Genomic DNA, 21529 nt, shown 5'->3' on the forward strand with positions numbered 1-21529 from the left:
CAGTAAAAGGTTAGCATCATATATAAGGGGTGCACAATTCTGCGGGTGCTTCTCTGCGGCCATCCAGAGTGAACTCGGTGCTCAAGGCTTTCCAAGGAGACTTTTAGGGTGCATTTGGCTTAAATGAGGTCTGTGGAACTGTGTACATTTTTCTTTTTTTAAACAACAACAACAACCCCCCCTCCCCCCAAAAACCCTGTAAGTTACATGGTTCTAATTTTTTCTAGGGAGGAGAAGAATGAGGGGGAGAGACCCCCCCATCGTTCCTTAACACAGGGATGTGGATTTTGTGATACGCAAATAAGGCCCACAGCCCCTTCACCTAACCTTGCATTGTTGTCCCTGTTTGTAGACTTCAAAAGGCCTGGCCCACAATCGCAGATCTTGAATATTTATTGTCTCTTGTAAAATTCAGCATGGCCTGAATTTTGAAAAGCGGAAGAGAATCTTAAGTAGGTCAGCCACAAAAGAGAATCAATTCTTAAAACGTCAAAAAGTGTTTTGGGGATCCATGACAAAATGCTGGCTTTTGAAGGGTGCTCTCTGAATATTTCCAGGTTTCTCATTAGAACGAGCAGAATTGCTTTGCTTATTGCCAAGGATATTATGAATGCTGAAAGTGAAGTGTTTTCAGGCTGCCTTCACTGGCTCCAGATTTGCAAGGTGTACGTGATTCCGGATTGGGCAGTATAGAGTTAGTAATCCAAAATGCAGGATACCTTGCTTTGGAAGGTAACATGGAGGCTGCTTTTAAACAGGTTAAAAACCAAAGGTACACACACCTATTTTTATTTTATTAACTTATATGACCACCTGCCTCAAACAGTGTGATGCAGGGTGTTTTATAACAAACCAGAGAAAGTCGAACACAAAGAACAATTGCAATCAAAAGCCAGGCCACTGGAGCTGAAATCCATACTTTGGGCTCTCCTACTCTGTTCCCCAGGCCCATCGCTGGTTGAGTCTAGGGCAATGCTCCGTGGTCAACTCACCATGGGACAACTCACTTTATCAAAGGAATGGTGGACTAGAATCATTAAGGAAAGGATGCAAAAGGAGGGACAGAATGAATAATTAAATAGCAAAACAGAATAATTAAATAGAATTGTTAAATTGTCCCGCAGCGAGTTCTTCCAGGGCAGGTTGGCTGTGTCAAGTTGGCCATGGTGTGTTGGCCGTGACAACATTGGCCGTGGCAAGTTGTTTGTGGCAAGTTGGCTGTGGCAAGTTGTTTGTGGCAAGTTGGCTTTGGCAATGTTGGCCGTGGCAAGTTGACAGCTAGAAGCAGCATGGCAGTGCTAGCGCAAGCAATCTTTGTAGCTTGACATTCTTTTTGTTATATATTGTGCGTAACTTGTATTCTATAATTACAATGCCATCTTGCATGTCAGTCCATATATTCGGGACGTTACAGCGATTTGAGGGGTTAATGGAAGAAATGACTCATAATCATGTTTACCACACTGTATGTGTTAAAAATCAAGCTGTGAAACCCTGGCCCTGTTGTGTTACATGTTTGACCCAGTTTTTAACACTTGCTCCCCCCTCTTCCTTCCCCAGTGAAGCATGCAAGGGGCGAAACCGCTTCATTTTTTGTTGTTGTTGACGCTTGTGTAGTTCCATTAATAGGGGTTGAACTTTATAGTTGCAAGCTCGTGATTAATGCTTCTGCATGAGGAAAATGGAACCAACGTGGAAGCTGAAGTAAACGGCGAAATTGGGTTTCCATTTGGGTTGCAAAAATACAGGCTGAGGGTGAAATGCTTTGCAAGGGATTTCTTTCTTCACCCTTTTCATGTCGCTGTTCACCAGATAATTGCTGTGGAAATTGCCAGGAGTGCCGGTCTTACCAATAAATCCAGAAGAGAGATAAGAGAAGGACGGTGGTTTACTTTTATACAGGGCGGTTGAGTTGTGGCATCTTGGATTTGATGAAGGATAGGTCATAAAGCGAATCAGGGGGCTAGAACATTTGCAGGGTGAGCGTGCAACTCCCGACAGAATCTTGGATGCCCCCTTAAATTCCTTCTCCCTCTTTTTTTTTGGGGGAATTGAAGGGAAGCATTAGCATCAAGCAAAATCTGTAGGTTCGGCAAAGTCTCTGGTATCTGCAGGTACAGCGGATCCCCCCAGGGACTCTTAGAAGATAAAGGGAGGGGGGCGCTTTGTCCACCTTCTGAGATGGGGGTACTTGCCTCTGTTCAAAATAGCACCCCTTCTCTGACTGTCCCATAACCCGCTAAAAGAATTTGCATTCTTTCAGAGAGTCGTTGAGGCCACTTGGAGCCGGCCTAGAGGACGCAGATAAACCTCCGAGCGGCCTCAACGACACTCTTAAAAAAAGGCAAAGGACCAGCACTCTGCAAGGAGTATAAATCCTTCCATTCCCCGCCATCCAGTCAGAGCGGAAGAAGCTTCTCGGATGAGAAGCGAAACCTCTTCAAAGAAAAACAGGGAAGTCCAGTTGCCTCCTGAAACAGCAGAGCTGGTCTCTTCTCTTTCTGGCCTCCTTTAAGAGAACATTTCTAACCTCCCGCTCACCCACCCACCCACCCCCAGTCATGAACTGGGGTAGCTATTGAAGCTTCCCGGCATAAAGTCCTGGGACAACAGAGAAATGGGTTGGGAGTTGAGCCTGATTAATATTAAAGCTAGCCTTGGTTGGCCCCCAGGAAGAAGGGTACAGTCTGGCTTTGTTCCATGCCCTTCCTGCGAGACAGTGAAACCTTGCAAAGACCGGAGAATGGAAAATGTATTTAAATGACGATTAAAAATTTATCTTTAGCGACATACTTAGAAAAACCAAGGGAGAACGCGAGACATGGATGTCCTTCCGCTTGGAAAGCCGATCCGCCAAGGAAGGGCAAGGGGGCCAAGTCATCCTGGCTGGAGGAAGCAACCTCCGGCCAGCCAGAATCACGGGCTTCTGGTGGTTCCTTCTCACCTTCTCTTCAAAGGCCAGTGAGGGCTCGTTCTGTGGAAGAGAAATGGGCATTTTGGGAAGGCCACGCCCAGCTTCTCTCTCTGCGGTTGCTTAGAGGGAGCAGAACAAACCACCTTGTGAGGTAGATGCTGTTCTTTATGAGGAGTAAAAATGGCTGCTGGTTAAAACTGAGGCCAGATCTGAAGAGTGGAGCCCCCGTCTTCAGTTAACTAGGCTGCCAGACAAGTATCCATGTTCCCTTCAGAAAGAAATCTGTTTTCACTTGAATTTTGTTTCCTCCTTGCAGTCTCAGACCCATTGGGCTCCATGCTCAATAGGCAATTTAGAATATAGTAGAGTTAGAGTTAGGGTTACAGTTAGAGTAGGAATAGAATAGAATAGAATAGAATAGAATAGAATAGAATAGAATAGAATAGAATAGAATAGAATAGAATAGAATAGAAAATATGGAATACAATACAATACAATACAATACAATGTAGAGATAATAGAATAGAATAGAATAGAATAGAATAGAATAGAATAGAATAGAATAGAATAGAATAGAACTGGAAGGGACCTTGGAGGTCATCTAATCCAACCCCCTGCTCAGGCAGAAAACCCTATACCATTTCAGACAAATGGCTATCCAGTCTCTTCTTAAAAACCTCCAGAGCATTCACAACTTCTAGAGGCAAGCAGTTCCTCTGATTGATTGTTCTCACTGTCAGGGAATTTCTCTTTATTTCTAGGTTGCTTCTCTCCTTGATTGGTTTCCATCTGCTGCTTCTTGTCCTGCCTTCTGGTGCTTCGGAGGATAGCTTGACTCCCTCTTCTTTGTGGCAGCTTTGTGCCAAATTTAAATTTAGCAAGTATGCTTCTCTTACTGGTGCTTTTTTTTTCAATTAAGCTGCAGGATTTCCTGAGGCCAGGACTGCTGCTTTCCTGAATGAACTTCACTCTGTTTGGGCTAATCGCATTCCCTATTCAGAGACACACGTTCTATCTTACTGTATGATAATTAAAGAGCACAGCAACAGCGGCAGAGTTCTGTGGGCTGAAATGGATTTGCATTTGGCGAGGGTGCAATTTAAGCAGAGTATCTATTATAAGCGGCAACACCCGCTTTCCTATTTTCCAAGATTCATTTGGTGAGCTTAGTCTGCAGAGAAGAATGGCAGACTGTGTCAGGAAGGTGGAGCCAAAGAGATTTTAAAATGCTACGGTGCTCAAATTGCTGCTGTTGTCAAAGTGGTTGTTTTTTCAGGACAGTTCTGTTGTGCATTTTTAATCTCTACTTTTGAAATCAGAGAATTGTGGATTAGATTTCTGTACGCTTGGATTTGAATTGAGCTCAACAAATGGTATGGAATTGGTCTCTAGAATATACAAAATATACGTTTTGTTATTGGGCTGAATTAATGAAGTTCCATAAGGGACGCGGTGGCTCAGTGGGTTAGGACGCTGAGCTTGTCGATCGGAAGGTCGGCAGTTTGGCGGGTCGAATCCCGAGTGCCGCGTAACAGAGTGAGCGCCTGTTACTCGTCCCAGCTTCTGCCAACCTAGCAGTTCGAAAGCACGTAAAAAATGCAAGTAGAGAAATAGGGACCACTCCGGTGGGAAGGTAACAGCGTTCCGTGCGCCTTTGGCGTCTAGTCATGCCGGCCACATGACCACGGAGACGTCCTCGGACAAGCGCTGGCTCTTCGGCTTTGAAACGGAGATGAGCACCGGCCCCTAGACTTGGAAAGGACTAGCACGCATGTGCGGGGGAACCTTTACCTTTACCTTTTAATGAAGTTCCATCCACTGATGCAGCAGGAGAGGAGATTGATGTGATCTGTGGTTCACCTTCAGTCCGAGATTTATACAACACGCCAGCAAGATGAGCTTGGTTTCTTGTTGGAGATGGGAATGTCAAAACCGGGAATAGCAAGGAGAAAAAGTATACCATACCTGCAAAAATCCCAAATCAAGTTAAAGTGGAAGCACAAAAGCAGCCAGGTTATGCAATATGATCCTCAGCCGACGGGCCCCAAGAATCAGTGTGTTTGACAGGGAACTGAGGATGGAATCAAAGAAGTTGTTAAGGAAGAATGTGAGAACTCCAAAAATGGAAGACAGCAAACAGAATTATCAGGGCAAACAGTGGAAATTGCCAAGAACAGAAGCTGAAGCCAAGCAAGACAAAAGATTTCAGGAAGAAACGTGATAAATGATTTCAAAAAGCTGCCAGCTTTTTGGGGGGAAGGGACAAGAAGCAGCATAGGTAGAAATATGGGAAAACAAGGGGGAATATTTTAAAATATCTTCAAATGCAGGAGGAGGTTCCAGCCTCAACTAAACATAGACAGAGAGTCATTGTCTCAAAGAAGAACTGAATGGAAGGTGTATTTAGGCCTCTCCTAAGCCTAAAATTTCCACTGCTAAGCAAGACAGTTGTTAAGTGAGTTTTCTTCCATTTTATGGAAGGAAGGAAGGAAGGAAGGAAGGAAGGAAGGAAGGAAGGAAGGAAGGAAGGAAGGAAGGATGGATTCTGGTGCCATTTCAATGAAGGATTTCCAGCAAGGCCCTTTGCCTCTTGGTGCAGAGGTATCCATCATTTTTCTGAAGCTTTTTATGCTGCAAAAACAAACAAGCAAAAAAAAAAGAATTTTAAGCAGTGCTTCATGCCAAAGATGGGAGATAGCTTTCTATTTTTGTGTTATGTATTTATAAAAAAAAGAATGTCTTTGATGCTCTGGCTGTGAAGGAGAGAAAGGGAGAAAAAAAGACTACACAATGAAATAGATTGTATTTCATCTTGTTAGCCGATCTCATTAATGATCTCTCTCTCTCTCTCTCTCTCTCTCTCTCTCTCTCTCTCTCTCTCTCTCTCTCTCTCAAAGTGGAAAAATTGCTACCTCAGCTTTTATTTGCAGCTTCCATTAAAGGAAGACTTCAGTGGTGAATATATGAGCAGGAAGTGCTATTAAATATGGATGGAAGTTTTCCTTTAATATTCATTGCTATTAAATTGGTACCATAAAGGCCCCCCTCTAGGTTCTCTTTGGAGAAATGAGTGATATTCCTTCACTCCCCCAGCTGAACAGAAGAGAGAGGAGAAGCTAAAGACTCTGAGCAGGGGGGTTGGACTAGATGACCTCCAAGGTCCCTTCCAATATTATTCTTGTTCTTGTGCGACGGTCTGTTTTTGTTTTTTTTTTTGCCACCACGATCCTCTTCAGCTTTCCCAGACGGTGGTTTGAGTCAAGAGACCTCGGCTTGCCTTGCTCTTGCTTGTGGATTCCTGCACCGCAAATAGTCTGAAAAAAGGCTCCTTAATTAGATCTCGGCTCTGAATCTGACAGGTGCTTGTCCCAAAGGTGCTTTTTTCAAGAGGCACCTGGACTTTCTTGTTTTTCTTTGAAGACGTTTCGCTTCTCATCCCAGAAGCTTCTTCAGCTTTGACTGGGATGGTGGGGAATGGAAGGATTTATACTTCTTGCAGACCGCTGGTCAATTTGCCTTCTTTTAGAGAGTCGTTGCGGCCACCTGGGGGGTTTATCTTTGTCCTCAGGGTCACCTGAGTGGGGCAAATGGGTGTGGAGCCTTCTTGGAACCGCTGAAAGGACGGTGTGGTAGACTGGAGATGGGTGGTGTTGTATCCCTCCTCTCTGTTGAGAGAGGGCTGCTCAATGTGAACGTCAATGGCCTCCTTTGCCCCTCTTTCAGAACTGACTCAGAACTGAGGAAGCTTCTTGGATGAGAATCAAAACATCTTCAAGGCAGACAAAGTCCAGTTGCCTTTTGGAAAAAAAAAACCCCTCGTGGGACGGGATCTATGTTGCAATTTATTTCTTCATTTTAGATGTTCTCAATCTCTTCACAAAGGGCAGATTGGCTGTGCGGTCGACATATTTGAATCAATCTGATTCCATTTTTATTTATTTATTTTTTGCAATATTATGAAGTGGTGTGTAGTTCCAAGGGATCCATCATCCTTGCGTTAACCCGGGCTGATCCTCTTATTAGCAGGCTGGGGGGCAACAGAAATTGTAGGCTAGGAGAGCTGAAGGTTGCCAGAACTGAGAAAAGTTTGAGTGGGGGAAAGAGGCTCTTTTTAAAATAATAATAATAATCCACGCTTTGCATTTGTGAAATAAAACTCTCCACGCTGCCATCTCGTTAGCCTGAAAAGTCAGCAGCCTTCTCTTCCCTTGACAGTCCTGCAGGCACCGTCAGCAATTAAAACTGGATGACGCTTTGTTCTGCATGGAAAAAGCTCGCCAAGAATATCTGATGGGCACGTAGGGTTCCCTAAAGGTTTTTCTGTACCTGTGGGCATATAATTATAGGCCCGAATGGGCAAAAGCGTCGAAAAATTCCCTCTCCATACCATCTTGTTAAAAATCCAAGTTTTAGCAGGTTATTTTACAAACAGTGGGGTGTTTTTTTTAAATTTCCAGAAAACAAAGGGCAGTGCGCTTAAGATTCTGCTCCATCATTTTACGCCCAAAGGCAGATGTATGTTTATAATTCAAAATTCAGAGCTGGTCCCCGTTTGGGAGCGAGTCGAAAAACCCCTGGGCTGCTGCATGAATTTGCATTTCAGCAGGAAGATAATCGCATCCAGGATCCACGAGCGGAAATGAAAGAGAGGTATTTTTAAAAACGCAACTTGCAGTGCATTAAGTCCACTGTCCTCAGCTGCTCGTTGTGACCCTGTGCGTTCTCCTAGGAGCTAAGCCAACCAGCTGCAGGTAGATCTTAGACTAGAGGAACATATGGCTGGTAGCTTCTGATGTTTTCTATAGAACAGAATAAATAACAGCGCGGGTCTAAAAATAGCTGCCTTGACATCCAAAGACCCATCAGTTCCTAGGAGAGAGGCTGGTTTGCAGTGTGCTGTAAATCAAAAGTGAAAAACACAGTTGTTTATGAAATTGACTTTGAAATGTTCCATAATACAAGAAGGCAGGAAATGATATTGCAGTTTGCATTGATTAAGCAGCATATAGGGGGGTCCGGTTGAGGTGCAGGACGCATCCTCCAGAGGATGAACCCACCAGACAGACTTACATTTAAACCAATGTTTAAATGACCCTATGCCATTTCAGACAAGGGGCTGTCCAGCCTCTTCTTAAAAACCTCCAGCGATGAAGCGATTTCAGCTCTGCGAGTTGGAAGTCCACGCATCTTTTAAAAAGGCCGAGGTTGAGAAACAGCGTAACAGAATAACGAAGGCGGGAAGGGGCCTTGGAGGTCTTCTAGTCCAACCCCTTGCTCGAGCAGGACGTCCACGTCAGAGAAATGGCGGTCGAATCTCTTCGGTTGGCTGATCCAAGCTAGCCCACCCTCAATAAGAATGGGGGGGCGGGTTTCAATCTTGACAGTTATGAACTTGTATTTGATATTGGACAGCTGCTACCTCGGTGAGTTTTCCGCCCCTTTATATTTGATCCCTACACGTTTGGCCAACTTTTAAACTTTCACTCTCTGAGATTAAAGGGGCTTGCCAGGCAAACCGTTCCCAGCCTAAGTTGAATTGTCGTCGCTTGATTCAGTTTGCAAGGATTGAGAAGCGTGTACGTGTGCGTGTGTCCGTTGTTGTGTTGATCGGCTGGCAGCTGTGGAAGGCCGTGCCTTATCTTATCCACAGTCGTGATTGATTTGCCTCTGAAATAGCTGCTTCCAAATGGCTTCATTTGATTGCTGCCTTTGAAGGGACAGCAGATGCAAAATGGGAAGGAGTCCCAGGTGACGCGCTCTGCCTTTCTTTCTTATCTGCTGGAATTTTTGGCAATCCCTTCCTTCCCTCAAATGTTAGAAGACTGGATCCATCCGTAGTAATCAAAAACAGCGTTTGGCATCCTGCGACTGGATACGGATTTTCTTTCATTTGCTGTCAGGTTGTCAACCTTGCTGGAACTTTCATTAACAGACCCTGGTACACACGTCCTTCCCCTAATGATTAAAAAGACATGTTTTGAGCTGCTGTTGTTGCATAAACAAACAATGTGGGTGGCTTGCATGGATTCTTTCCTCTCTCTTTTTTTTTCCTTTCCGTTTTTGCAAGCAGACCATCATGTTAGAACGTTTCCCCCCCCCCGGCCGCCCTCCATTTATTAGAGTAATATGCAGATTCTGTGTACTTCGCCAATTTTTTTTAAAAAAAATCTGTCTGATAGCTTATGAGGTTTCCAGATAGGTCGTGGGTGCAGAGTCTGCCTGCGTTAATATACTCTTTTGCTCAACCTGCCTCCGTTAATGAAGGTTAAAGCTGCTTCAGCCTCTGGCGTTTTGTGCTGCTACTTGAGCTCCCATTAATATTTTAAGAGGGTTTTTTTTTTAAATCCTGTCCACTTATCCTTATCTTGGGTATCAGCCCTACTTAGCTCATAAACCCAGGAGCGTGTTCAATTTTAGCTTCTCTCTTCACCCTTGAGGAGGAGGAATCGATAGCCGGTTGTATATAACAACGGGGGGGGGGGGAAACCAGCCCGTTATGGAGCGTGGAAAGGGCAGCTTTCTCCAAACTGCCCTCCCCGGCAGTTGGACATCAGCTCCCAGGATTCCCCGTCCCGCTGAGGGTGCTGGGATTGAAGTCCACCTGTCTGAGGATAGCCGCTTAAGGAAAAGGCTGCGTGGATGCTGGAGGGAAGTGGGCGACCAAGCAGTCAGTGGCAACTTCTCAGCGAGGAACCTGGAAAGCTCTCCCGTTTCTGCTTCCGCTCTTGAAAATGGCTTGGGATTGAACCCGGATGCCGGCCCACCACCCGGTCAGACGTGCTTGTCCAGCCAGCTTGTCCTCTACCTGGGGACTGAGACCTCTGCTGGGCTCCAAGTTGGGGGGATTCAGGTGCAATTCAAGGTGTTGTTTCCACTTATCAGCGCACAAATCACCACGGTGTTTTTAGTGCTGTCCGGCCAGTAACCATGGAAACCATGGTCTTTCTCTCTCTCTCTCTCTCTCTCTCTCTCTCTCTCTCCTCCTCTTTCTCCTCCGCCGCTGCTCCCTCTCACAGATGACTCCGGCGACGAGGAATCCACCTCGCAGTCTGACAAGAGCGAAGCGCACGGCACCCTGAAGCACCTCTCTGGTAAACTGGACGACCTCAGCGCTTTCAACGACCTGATCGCCAAGCACGGGGCGGCTCTCCAGAGATCCCTGAGTGAGCTGGAGAACCTCAAGTTGCCGGCCGAGAGCGGGGAAAAGATCAAGGCAGTCAGCGAGAGAGCCACCCTCTTCAGGATCACCTCCAATGCTATGATAAATGTGAGTGGGGCCCGGGCGGCTGCCGGTTATATTTTCAGGAGGGGTGTGTGTGTGTGTGTGTGTGTGCCACGGGAAGCATTCCCACCCCATTGCAGGTGGTGGACTCTTCCAAGGTGGGGAGGGCTGGAAATAGAGACCGGCGGAGCAGCCAGGCAGGGCTGGTGCCTTCCCTTTCCCATTTAACCATCTTGTCCTTGGCTTGTCTGCCTGCCTGCAGGTGGAGAGCCATTTGGGAGACCGAGAACACGTCCATTCCCCACTCCCCTAGCAATTCCACGGATCCCAGAACTGCTCCGTGCCCCGATTCTCCCACCCAGGTGTGTGCCTCTTGATGGGCAGCTGAGCCGGGATGCAAACCGAGCTGCTCGGATATATAGGGCGCATGATGCCAAACCTTGGTGCGCGGAGTCTGCCTTTGCTCAGCCCCTCCTCTCCTCCTTACAGACCTCATTTCACCTTTCCATTTAGAGCACCTGGACAAGGCGCCCCTTTTAATTTTTTTTTTAAAAAAGCCCACGCAGTCCTCGACGTAACGACCAGGGTTTTCTGTTGCTAAGCAAGGTAGTCGTTCAGTGAGCCGTGCCTGATTTTTTCCTTCCCCGGTTGTTAAACGATTGTGAAGTTAACTTCACTCGCTGACGTTGCTTGTTAAGAGGCGGTTCCCAGAATTCCCCAGCCTGCATGTCTAGCTGGGGGAATTCTGGGAGTTGAAGTCCACCCATCTTCGAGTTGCCGAGGTGGAGAAACCTTGCCTTAGAGGCTGAATGAACTGAAGGTGGTGTTGTGTGTTGTGCTTTAGAAGGAATGAGAAGGAATAGTGCCCTGATCTTAAAACTCTTGAAGTCTGGCCGGCAGAACGCTAGAATCTCAGTTCTTTTCTTGTCGCTTGAAGTTGTGCAAATCTTGACGTGAAATGTTGTTTGATGCATAGCGTGCTGATTTGGAGATGCCCAAGGCCCATTTTTTATTCATAATATTTCCCTAACATGTGTCTCGGTTGTATTCTGATTTTGTGTCCCTATCTGTTCTTGTGAATTGGGGCAACACGGTTCGGTGGGAAGCCCTTTGATGTTCTTGCCTGCCTGTCAATCAACTCTTCCCAGTATTTCCCCTGTCAGGGTGGTCTCCCCAAATTCTCAGCAAGGACTTTGCAGGCTGGGAATTCTGGAATGATGAAATCCACACACCAGGAGAATGCCCGGGGTGGGGAAAGTGTATCATTTCTGCAGGCATCTTTTCCCCATAAGAACATACTTACTTATTAGATTTTTATCCCACCTTTATTACTTTATAAGAAACTCAGACGGTGAACATACTTAATACTCCTTCCTCCTCCCAACCACAATCCTGTGAAGCAAGCTGGGCTGAGAGAGAGGGATTGGCACAAAGTCATCGTGCCTGAGGCAGGACTAGAACTCACCGTCTCCTGGTGATTGGGCCAAAGCCACCCAGTTGCCCCGTTGTGGGAATTGGGTATGTCTAGTCTGACGAAGAGAAGGACCAGGGGTGATGTGATAGCAATCTTCCAATATTTAAGGGGCTGCCACAGAGAAGAGGGGGGGGGGTCAGCTTATTTTCCAAAGCACCCGAAGGTGGGACAAGAAGCAACGGATGGAAACTAATCAAGGAGAGAAGCAACTTGGAACTTAGGAGAAACTTCCTAACGTGGAGAACAATTAACCAGTGGAACGGCTTGCCTCCAGAAGTTGTGGGTGCTCCAACACTGGAGGCTTTTAAGAAGAGACTGGCCAGCCATTTGTCTGAAATGCTATTGGGTTTCCTGCCTGAGCAGGGGGTTGGACTAGAAGACCTCCAAGGTGCCTGCCAACTCTGTTACACTTAGAATTTCTAATGCTAGCAAAAAATGACGGGAAACTTCCCCAAGTTGAAAAAAGGCAAATCTGCAACCATTTCATCTAACCTCAACGTGCAACCTGAGAGAGCTTTTGCTCCCAGAGGCCTGGGCCATGGCCCCAGAGATCTCCAAACACTGCGTGTTTAATAGGACTCGGGGTGGGGGGTGGGAAGGGAGGGCTCAAAATAGCAGGAAATCATGCCATTGATTCCAGCCACCCTGGTTGCTGTGTGCTGGGGGTGGGGTGGGGGCTGTAAAAAAAAATGGACGGGGCGGAGGGGGGCTCCGTCTGGCTTGATTTTGAGTTGTCTGCTTTGAGTTCCCTCTTTATGTAACACCTGCTTTTTACAAAGCCTTGAAAAATAAATAAAATCCTAGCGTGCCCCCAAAGAAAAATACACCATCCGCATGACACTGATTCGAGGGGGATTTTCCACCCCACCCCCACTCTCCAGAACAGTTTATAAACACAGAAACAATATATTGATTATGCTGGCCCTAATGCGCCCCTGTTGGATTTAAAATCTAAATGAGGGGAAAGCATATGCGCTGCTGGGCTGAGTAAGTGAGGAGGAAATAAGAGAGCAGGTGGCAATATGGAAGTGGCAATGTGGCGCATGGGCGGTGTGGGAGGTGTTTCCTAATGGAGACGAACCAGTGAAAAGGGTAAATAGGGGGGGCACATGGGGGGCACAGAGGAGTCTAAGAAATGCCTTTGGGTGATTTATCGGAGAGAACGGCGTCCAGTCCAGTCCGCAAGAGCCTTGCCCGGTGATGGGACTTAACTGAGCAGCAGCAAAAGATCCTGCGGTGGCTGATGGGCTCTGGTGTCCTGAGATGGGCTTCTTTGGCTGTTCCATCCCCGCCATCATCTTGGAACTCTCTTCCAACTTCTGCGGATGAGATGCCTCCATTGAAAGCAGGGCTTCTGGATTTTTATTTATTTATTTTTTCAAAAAAACAACTGGACTTTCTTTGCTTTTCTTTTTTTATTTATTTTTTATTGAAAAGTTTTACAATACATTTTTTTAACAAAACAAAACCCCTCCCAACCCCCTCCCCTCTCCCCAACCCTCCCCAACACCTCCCTCCCTTCCCCCCTTCCCCCTCCCCGACTTCCCAGAGCTAAATACAAGGTATAAAAATACAAACAATCATAATCTACCTTATGCAAACAACAATAAGCTATTAAATCTATCGCACTTTAACTCTTATAAAATAACTACAAGCATGGACTTTCTTTGCTTTTGCTCGAAGATGTTTTCGTTGTTGGTTTTTTCATCCGAGAGGCTTCTTCTTCAGTTCCGACGGAAGAATCCCGAATTCCCCACCGTTCGGCTAGAATTGAAGAAGCTCCTTGGACCAGAAGCGAAACGTCTTCCAGGAGAAAGAAAGGAAGCCCAGTTGCCGTTTGAAAAAAATATCCAGACGGAGCATATAAGTCTGAAGTGCCCTCTGGCTATTGCTAAGTATCCGGAAGGTTCCGCATACAAACCCGTCCTGGGTCCCTTTTCAGTGCCAGCTTCTCTTCGGTCTGACGTCCGCCCTTCTCTGACCCCTTCCTGCCTCCCTTCCTCAGGCCTGCCGGGACTTCCTGGATCTTGCAGAGGCCCACAGCAGAAAATGGCAGCGGGCCCTTCAGCACGAATGTGAGCAGCGCATCCGGCTGGAGGAGACCATTGAGCAGTTGGCCAAGCAGCACAACCACCTAGAACGGGCTTGTCGGGGGGCGCCCAGCCTCTCCGCGAAACCCACTGCTCACGCGTCCCGAGGTGAGTGGCCCTTCCCTCTTGGGCTGGGGAAGAGGGCTCCCGCCAGGGCCACCTGGAGCCGCCGTTGCTTAGGAAAAAGAACAGAACAGAAAATATGGGATGGAATGAAGAGAAGAGAAAAGAACAGAAGAATAGAATAGAATAGAATAGAATAGAATAGAATAGAATAGAATAGAATAGAAAATAGGGAATAGAATAGAATAAACAGAACAGAAGGAGAATAGAATAGAATGTAGAATAGAAAGAATAGAATAGAACAGAATAGAATTAAAGCAGAATAGAATTAGAATAGAATAGAATAGAATAGAATAGAATAGAATAGAATAGAATAGAATTAAAGCAGAACAGAATAGAATAGAACAGAAGGAGAATTAGAATAGAATAGAATAGAATAGAATAGAATAGAATAGAATAGAATAGAATAGAATAGAATAGAATATTTATTTATTTATTTATTTTATTTAGTTGCATTTATATACCGCCCTATTCCCTGAGGACTCAGGGCGGTTTACAGGGAATTAAAAATCCACCATACAAAAGTTAAAAAACCAATTAAAAAATATTAAATTACCCTGTATACATTAAAACCCGAATTAAAAATTTCTCCTCAGCCTGGGCCTGAGAGCTCAAAGAGCCAGGTCTTCAGGCCCCGGCGGAATGATCGGAGGTCGGGGGCAGTCCTCAGCTCCACCGGCAGCTGGTTCCAGAGGGCAGGCGCTCCCACAGAGAAGGCCCTATCCCTGGGTGTCACCCGCCGGCAATCTCTCACCGGCGGCACCCTGAGCAGACCCTCCCTGTGGGAGCGCACTGGGCGAAGGGCGTTTGATGCCGGCAGCAGGTGTTCCCTCAAATAGCCCGGACCCAGGCCATGTAGGGCTTTATAGGTAATAACCAGCACCTTGAATTTCACCCGGAGGGCAACCGGAAGCCAATGCAGCTCGCGGAGTAGAGGTGTTACATGGGAGTATCGGGAAACCCCCATTACAACTCGCGCGGCCGCATTCTGCACCAGTTGAAGCCTCCGAGTGGTCTTCAAGGGCAGCCCCATGTAGAGAGCGTTACAGTAGTCCAAACGGGAGGTCACAAGCGCATGAGTAACTGTGCGTAGGGCGTCTCGGTCCAGATAGGGACGCAACTGGCGCACCAGGCGAACCTGTGCAAAAGCCCCCCTGGTCACGGCTCCTATGTGATCTTCAAAATTGAGCCGTGAATCCAGGAGGACGCCCAGGTTGCGAGCCCTATCAACGGGGGGTAACACCTCACCCCCCATCGTTAGAGGTGGAATAACTTGGTTAACCCGAGATGCCGATATGCACAGCCACTCAGTCTTGGCGGGATTGAGACGAAGCCTGTTTCTCCCCATCCAGACCTGAACCGCCTCCAGGCACCGGGACATCACGGAGAGGGCATCGCTGGGTTGGTTCGGGGTGGAAAGAAAAAGTTGGGTATCATCAGCGTACTGGTGATACCCCACCCCGAAACCACGAATGATCTCGCCCAGCGGCTTCATATAGATGTTGAACAGGAGAGGTGAGAGGACCGACCCCTGAGGAACTCCACAAATGAGAGACCTCGGGGTGGATCTCTGCCCTCCTGTCAACACCGACTGCGAGCGGCCCTGGAGGTAGGAGGAGAACCACCGTAAAACGGTGCCTCCCACTCCCAACCCCCTGAGACGCCGCAGCAGGATACCATGGTCGATGGTATCGAAAGCCGCTGAGAGATCTAATAGGACCAGGACAGAGGAGCAACCCCTGTCCCTAGCCCTCCAGAGATCATTCACCAGCGCGACCAATGCCGTCTCCGTGCTGTATCCGGGCCTGAAGCCCGATTGGTACGGGTCCAGATAATCAGTTTCCTCCAGGAACAGAGGGAGCTGATGCGCCACCACACTCTCAACAACCTTCGCCAGAAAGCGAAGGTTGGAGACTGGACGATAGTTGTTTAAAACAGCCGGGTCCAAAGCAGGCTTCTTGAGAAGGGGCCTCACCACCGCCTCCTTCAAGGCGGCAGGGAAGACACCCTCCTTCAAAGAAGCAGTTATTACTGCATGGAACCAGCCTCGTGTTCCCTCCCGAGCCGCATAAGCTAGCCAGGAGGGGCACGGATCCAACAAACAGGTGGTGGTGCTCAGTCTCCCCATGATCCTGTCCACATCATCAGGGGAAACAGGGTCGAACTCAGTCCAGATAACGTGCTCAAGACCGCCTGATTCCTCCACGTCAGACTCTGCCCAGTCAGAGTCCAAGCCGGTCCGGATCAGAGCGATTTTGTCCGCCAGATGATGACTAAACTCCTCGGCTCGTCCCTGCAAGGGATCCTCTCTCACCTCCTGGTTAAGGAGGGAGCGAGTCACCCTAAACAGGGCGGCCGGGCGATTATCTGCGGACGCGATAAGGGAGGCAAAGTAGTTAGACTTTGCCGTCCTTATCGCCGCAAGATAAGACCTTATAAAGGTTCTTAACTGCAATCGGTCGGATTCGGATCGGCTGGATCTCCAACCGCTCTCTAGACCTCGTCTCCGACGCTTCATCTCCCGGAGCTCCACAGAGAACCATGGGGCCCAACGGGATCTGCGCCGAGTCAGAGGTCGCGTGGGTACAACGCAGTCGAGTGCCCTGGTGGCAGCCGTTTCCCAGGCCTCCACCAGAGCATCGACTGGGCTGTGGGTAAGGGTGATAGGTATAGGCCCAAGCGCCCTCTGGAACCGGTCCGGGTCCATTAGGCGCCTGGGGCGGAACCACCTGGTCGGTTCCGCCGCCCAGCGGCGGGGGATGGCATGACGGAAAACCAGCCTCAGGAGGTGATGATCTGACCATGACAGAGGGGTGATGGATGGAGAACCCCCTCCCAGATCATCCAACCACTGTCCAGACAGGAACACCAGGTCGAGAGTATGATCCCCCCGAGCTAACTCCGACGACCCCCCCAGTGATGGCAGGTTGAAGTCACCCAGGACTATAAGCCTGGGGAACTCCACCGCCAACCCTGAGAGGGTGTCGAGCAGCTCAGGCAGGGCTGTTGCCACACAGCTGGGCGCCAGGTATGTGAGCAACAAGCCCAACTGAACCCGAGGACCACATCTCAAGAGGAGGGATTCACTCCTGGCCATCTGGACAATGGTGGCCTCCCGGGGACACAAAGTCTCCCGAATAACCACTGCCACCCCACCACCCCTGCCCTGAGCCCGCGGCTGGTGCAGCACCCGGAAACCCGGCGGGCATATCTCGGTGAGAGGCACCCCTCCCTCCGAGCCCAGCCAAGTTTCCGTGATGCACGCTAGATCCGCACGTTCCTCCTCGATCAGATCACGGATGAGGGGAGCTTTGTTAACTACGGATCTAGCGTTAAAATAGACCAACCTGAGCTCAGGGGCCTGATCACCCTCATCCCCGGGTAAGAGGGCGCTAACCGGAGGGTCGGAGCGCGCCACCGCTCGGAGATAGCGGGGGCGCGATCCCAGATGTTGATATGGCCCTCCGCGCAGACACCTGCTGCCGTTCCCTATCGCCGTGGGGATTTGAAGCCCCACCCCCACATTCTCAGAACCAGCAGCCACCTCCCCCAACCCCGTCCCGTCAGGACCTCTAACAGGACCAGACTGAGTGCCGGTTAAAAATTCCCTCCCTTCCCTCCCCCTCACTAACTTCTTAAAATAACCGGCTAGAAATCATCGCCAAATCATCGCCAAATAGAATAGAATAGAATAGAAAATATGGAGTGGAGTGGAGTGGAAGGGAAGGGAAGAGAGAAGAGAATTATTGGAATGGAATGGAATGGAATGGAATGGAATGGGATAATAGAATAGGATAGGATAGGATAGGATAGGATAGGATAGGATAGAATAGAATAGAATAGAATAGAATAGAATAGAATAGAATAGAATAGAATAGAATAGAATAGAATAGAATAGAATAGAATAGAATAGAATAATAATGGAATGGAATAGAAGAGAATAATAAAAATAGAATAGAATAGAATAGAATAATAATGGAATGGAATAGAAGAGAATAATAAAAATAGAATAGAATAGAATAGAATAATAATGGAATGGAATAGAACAGAATAATAAAAATTAATAGAATAGAATAGAATAGAATAGAATAGAATAGAATAGAATAGAATAGAATAATAATGGAATGGAATAGAAGAGAATAATAAAAATTAATAGAATAGAATAGAATAGAATTAAAGCAGAATAGAATAGAATAGAATAAACGGAAGGAGAATAGAATAGAATGTAGAATAGAACAGAACAGAATAGAACAGAAAATAGAATAGAATAGAATAGAATAGAATAGAATAGAATAGAATAGTTGGAAGGGACCTTGGAGGTCTTCTAGTCCAGCCCCCTGCAGCGATTTGCTTAATAACCAGCATTTGGCGATGATGCTGTCCAGCTCTTGTTTTGGGGCCCAGAAAGCCCAAATGGTAAACCTACATGTACGGCGGTTGAGATTCACCCTTTGGCAAGTGGGAAACCAATAGCTGCCAGCTTCCTTCCTTCCATTTGGCGCCTCAGGTGCCCAAAGGTGGGCAGGGCTGAGATCCGGGCTCTCCGTCTCTTCCAGGAGGAAGCGTGCAGAGTGGAAAAGGAGACGCCAGTGACGAAGATGAGGAGACGGAGTACTTTGACGCTATGGAAGACGCTCATGCTTTCATCACAGTAGCCGCAGAGCCATCCAAACATCACCGGTAGGTCGGTGCCGTCGTCCGGGCCCAACCTGGGCAGCTTTGAAGGTGGTAGGACTTCAACTCCCAGAATTCCCCAGCCCAGCATCTCACCCTGCATGCTAGGAGATAAGAGAGGGACATGAGAGTTCAGCCTAAAACATCTAAATAAAATAATGGGAACTATGTTTTTGTTTTTGTTTTTTTTAAAAAAAGCAACCACTGCCCACTTTATACAGTTAGAACAATTAACCAGTGGAACAACCTGCCTCCAGAAAGTGTGAATGCTCCAACACTGGAGGTTTTTAAGAAGAGACTGGGCAGCCATTTGCCTGAAATGGTATAGGGTTTCCTGCCTGAGCAGGGGGTTGGACTAGATGACCTCCAAGGTCCCTTCCAAATTATTATTATTATTATTATTATTATTATTATTATTATTATTATTATTAATTATTATTATTATTATTATTATTATATCCTGAACCCCTGATCCTTCCAAAGTCATGTTTTTTCTAACCCTTCCTGCTTACGGTTGCCTGGTTCCTTCCTCTCCACAACCTTCACACACACACACACACACACACACACACACACACACACACACTGCAGGGAAGGCTGCGCAGGTGCCCATCGGTTGCCTAGACCCAGAGCTTGGAGAAAGTGGGCGGGGCCAGAATGTCAGCTGGTGCATTTGCATATTGGAACCCCGCCCCTGTTTGTGATGATCTCCGTGGCCCCCGCTTGACGGGCCCTGCTGGGGCAGCCTGGCCTGGCTGGCCAGCGCATCGGGAGACCATGCCCCATCGCTTTTGGCATTGCCATTGTCACTTTTGTGTCCCCCACAGGCGCACCAGCAGCAACATTAGTGAGGGCAGCGAGGGCCGTTCGGACGATTGGACCTTGGGCGACGGTGTGAGTATCACCCACCCCTCGGAGGTGTTTGCTTTCTGTCTCTACGCGACCCTTTTGGTTGCAGCTTGACCCACCTCCAGGCTGGGCGGCTGGGAGAATCGGCCTCTTCGTTCTCGTTCTGGATTGTGTGATTGTGTGTGTTTGGGGCTGGGGAAGTTAACGTGCAGTTAATGTGTCTCAAGCCGATGGGAACCCCGTTGCATCCTCTTGTGAAATTTGCCTTGCTCTGCTTGGTTCTGAGAATGGTTGCCGTGCTCCCGTTCCTCAATTCACTCTTTGATTCTGTTGTTTAAGCTTCCGTGTGTGGCTGGGTTTGTGTATGTGAAGCCATGATGCGATTTGTTGGGTTTTGGCTTGTTTTGAGTGACGTCCAGTCTTCACCCTTTCTCAATCTTGGTTTATACTTTGGCATAAATTGGGAACTCCTTCGGTTATGAATTAACTCGAAGTCCACCGTTCAATAAACCGACTTAGCCTATTTGGAGATTCTCACTCCTCCGGGTTATTGTTGTCGCAAAGGCGTTTTGTTTTTTCAAAAGGCAACTGGACTTGCTTTGTTTTTCCTCGAAAGACATTTGGCTTCTCATCCAAGGAGCTTCTTCCATTCTGAACTGCAGAACGTCTTCAAGGAAAAACAAAGAAATTCCACTTGCCTTTTTTGGGGGGTGGGGAAAAACCCCACCTTTGGCAAAACTGGCTTAACATGTCCCAGGCTCTGCTTACAAGGGTGGGTGAGGAGCTGGAAATCCCACACTGAATTGTCATTAATTTGGATTTGATCCCTTTCAGGTGTTTGAGGCCTCCACTTATACTGGCCTTGGTGCTTCAAGCAAGCATGGCGTCGCCCACAAGAAGAGGCGCACTCAAATCCCAGACAAGCCCAACTACAGCCTTAACCTCTGGAGCATAATGAAGAATTGCATTGGTAAAGAACTGTCCAAGATCCCTATGCCCGTAAGTGGTTTCCTCCACTCTTAATTTTCCCTCTAAACGAGGTTGGGAGTGTAGCCCTGTGTGTGAAACTCTGCCACCGTGTAACAGAAATGCATGCACATCCCTTTCCAGTCTTTTCAATCACCCGGCAATATGACTCCAGAGCTGTTTTTTCCCCCCCCAAGAGTTCCGATATTGCGTGCCATAAATAATCCCCCCTATCCAATATCTCTGCTTGGCAGCCCAGTAAAACAACAGCAGGGCAGCTGCCAAACCAAACGGTTAAATCTGCCAGCGCAAGGCTGGTGGCAGCCTCCTGATTAAGGGAGCCACTCTGGGAAGTCTCGGAAATTGTAATAGCCCTTTGACGTGGCATTAAATCTTTCTGGCCCACCGGGAACTTTTTGTGCAGATGACAAAAGCTTCAGTGGTTCGGCACACGCGCGCACGTTGTCTCTTTTGTGCAAGGATATTTTATTTTCAGGGCTCGTCCTTCCTCCTGTCTCCCAAGTGACCTTGTTGGTCAGTATAATTTCAGCTGCGAACCGGTTGCTCACTTTTCATCCACCACCTGGGCTCTTTTATCCCTTGCACCGAGGGGTTTTGTAGTACAGGAGGTCCTCAACTTACGACCACAACGAAGAAACGGTGGGATAGAATCCTTCAAGAAAGGTTGCCAAAGGAGGGACAGGATGAACTGCGAACGACGACGGTTAAAATAGTCTCTTATCTGTTTTAAATAATTCAGTTGATTTGTTAAATTGTCCCGTGGTGAGTTGAAGAGGAGTGGGATCCCCGGGCGGCTCTGTGAAGCCCCCCCCAGGGCTGCCACTCCCCCTTTAACACCCCCCCCTTCCCTGCTCCCCTCTCCCTGCAGATCAACTTCAACGAACCCCTCTCAATGCTGCAGAGGCTGACAGAGGACCTGGAGTATCACGAGCTGCTGGACCGAGCGGTCAGGTGCGAGAGCGCCATCGAGCAGATGTGCTTCGTGGCGGCCTTTTCCGTGTCTTCCTACTCGACCACCGTCCAGCGGACCGCCAAGCCCTTCAACCCGCTCCTGGGCGAGACCTTTGAACTGGACCGCCTGGACGAGCTTGGCTTCCGCTCGCTCTCTGAGCAGGTGAGCCAAAGAACCGGCATGGGAGGGGGAGAGGGCGGGGGGGGGGAAGGGCTAGGTGCTGTAGGGCTTCGGTCCAGGCTGC

At 48.0% G+C, this 21529-nt stretch overlaps 1 protein-coding gene across 1 annotated transcript in view; it reads left to right on the forward strand.

Moving 5' to 3' along the window:
• The window catches only part of OSBP2 (oxysterol binding protein 2), a 46336-nt gene that overhangs the window by 15604 nt on the left and 9203 nt on the right, over positions 1–21529 (forward strand). The window contains 6 exon segments of the mRNA XM_081338776.1: positions 9931–10181; positions 13616–13808; positions 18380–18503; positions 19325–19391; positions 20181–20345; positions 21202–21447. Coding sequence (XP_081194902.1) covers positions 9931–10181; positions 13616–13808; positions 18380–18503; positions 19325–19391; positions 20181–20345; positions 21202–21447 — 1046 coding nt within the window.

This window comes from Vipera berus, assembly GCF_964194415.1.
Source record: "Vipera berus genome assembly, chromosome: 14".
Classification (NCBI taxonomy): domain Eukaryota; kingdom Metazoa; phylum Chordata; class Lepidosauria; order Squamata; family Viperidae; genus Vipera; species Vipera berus.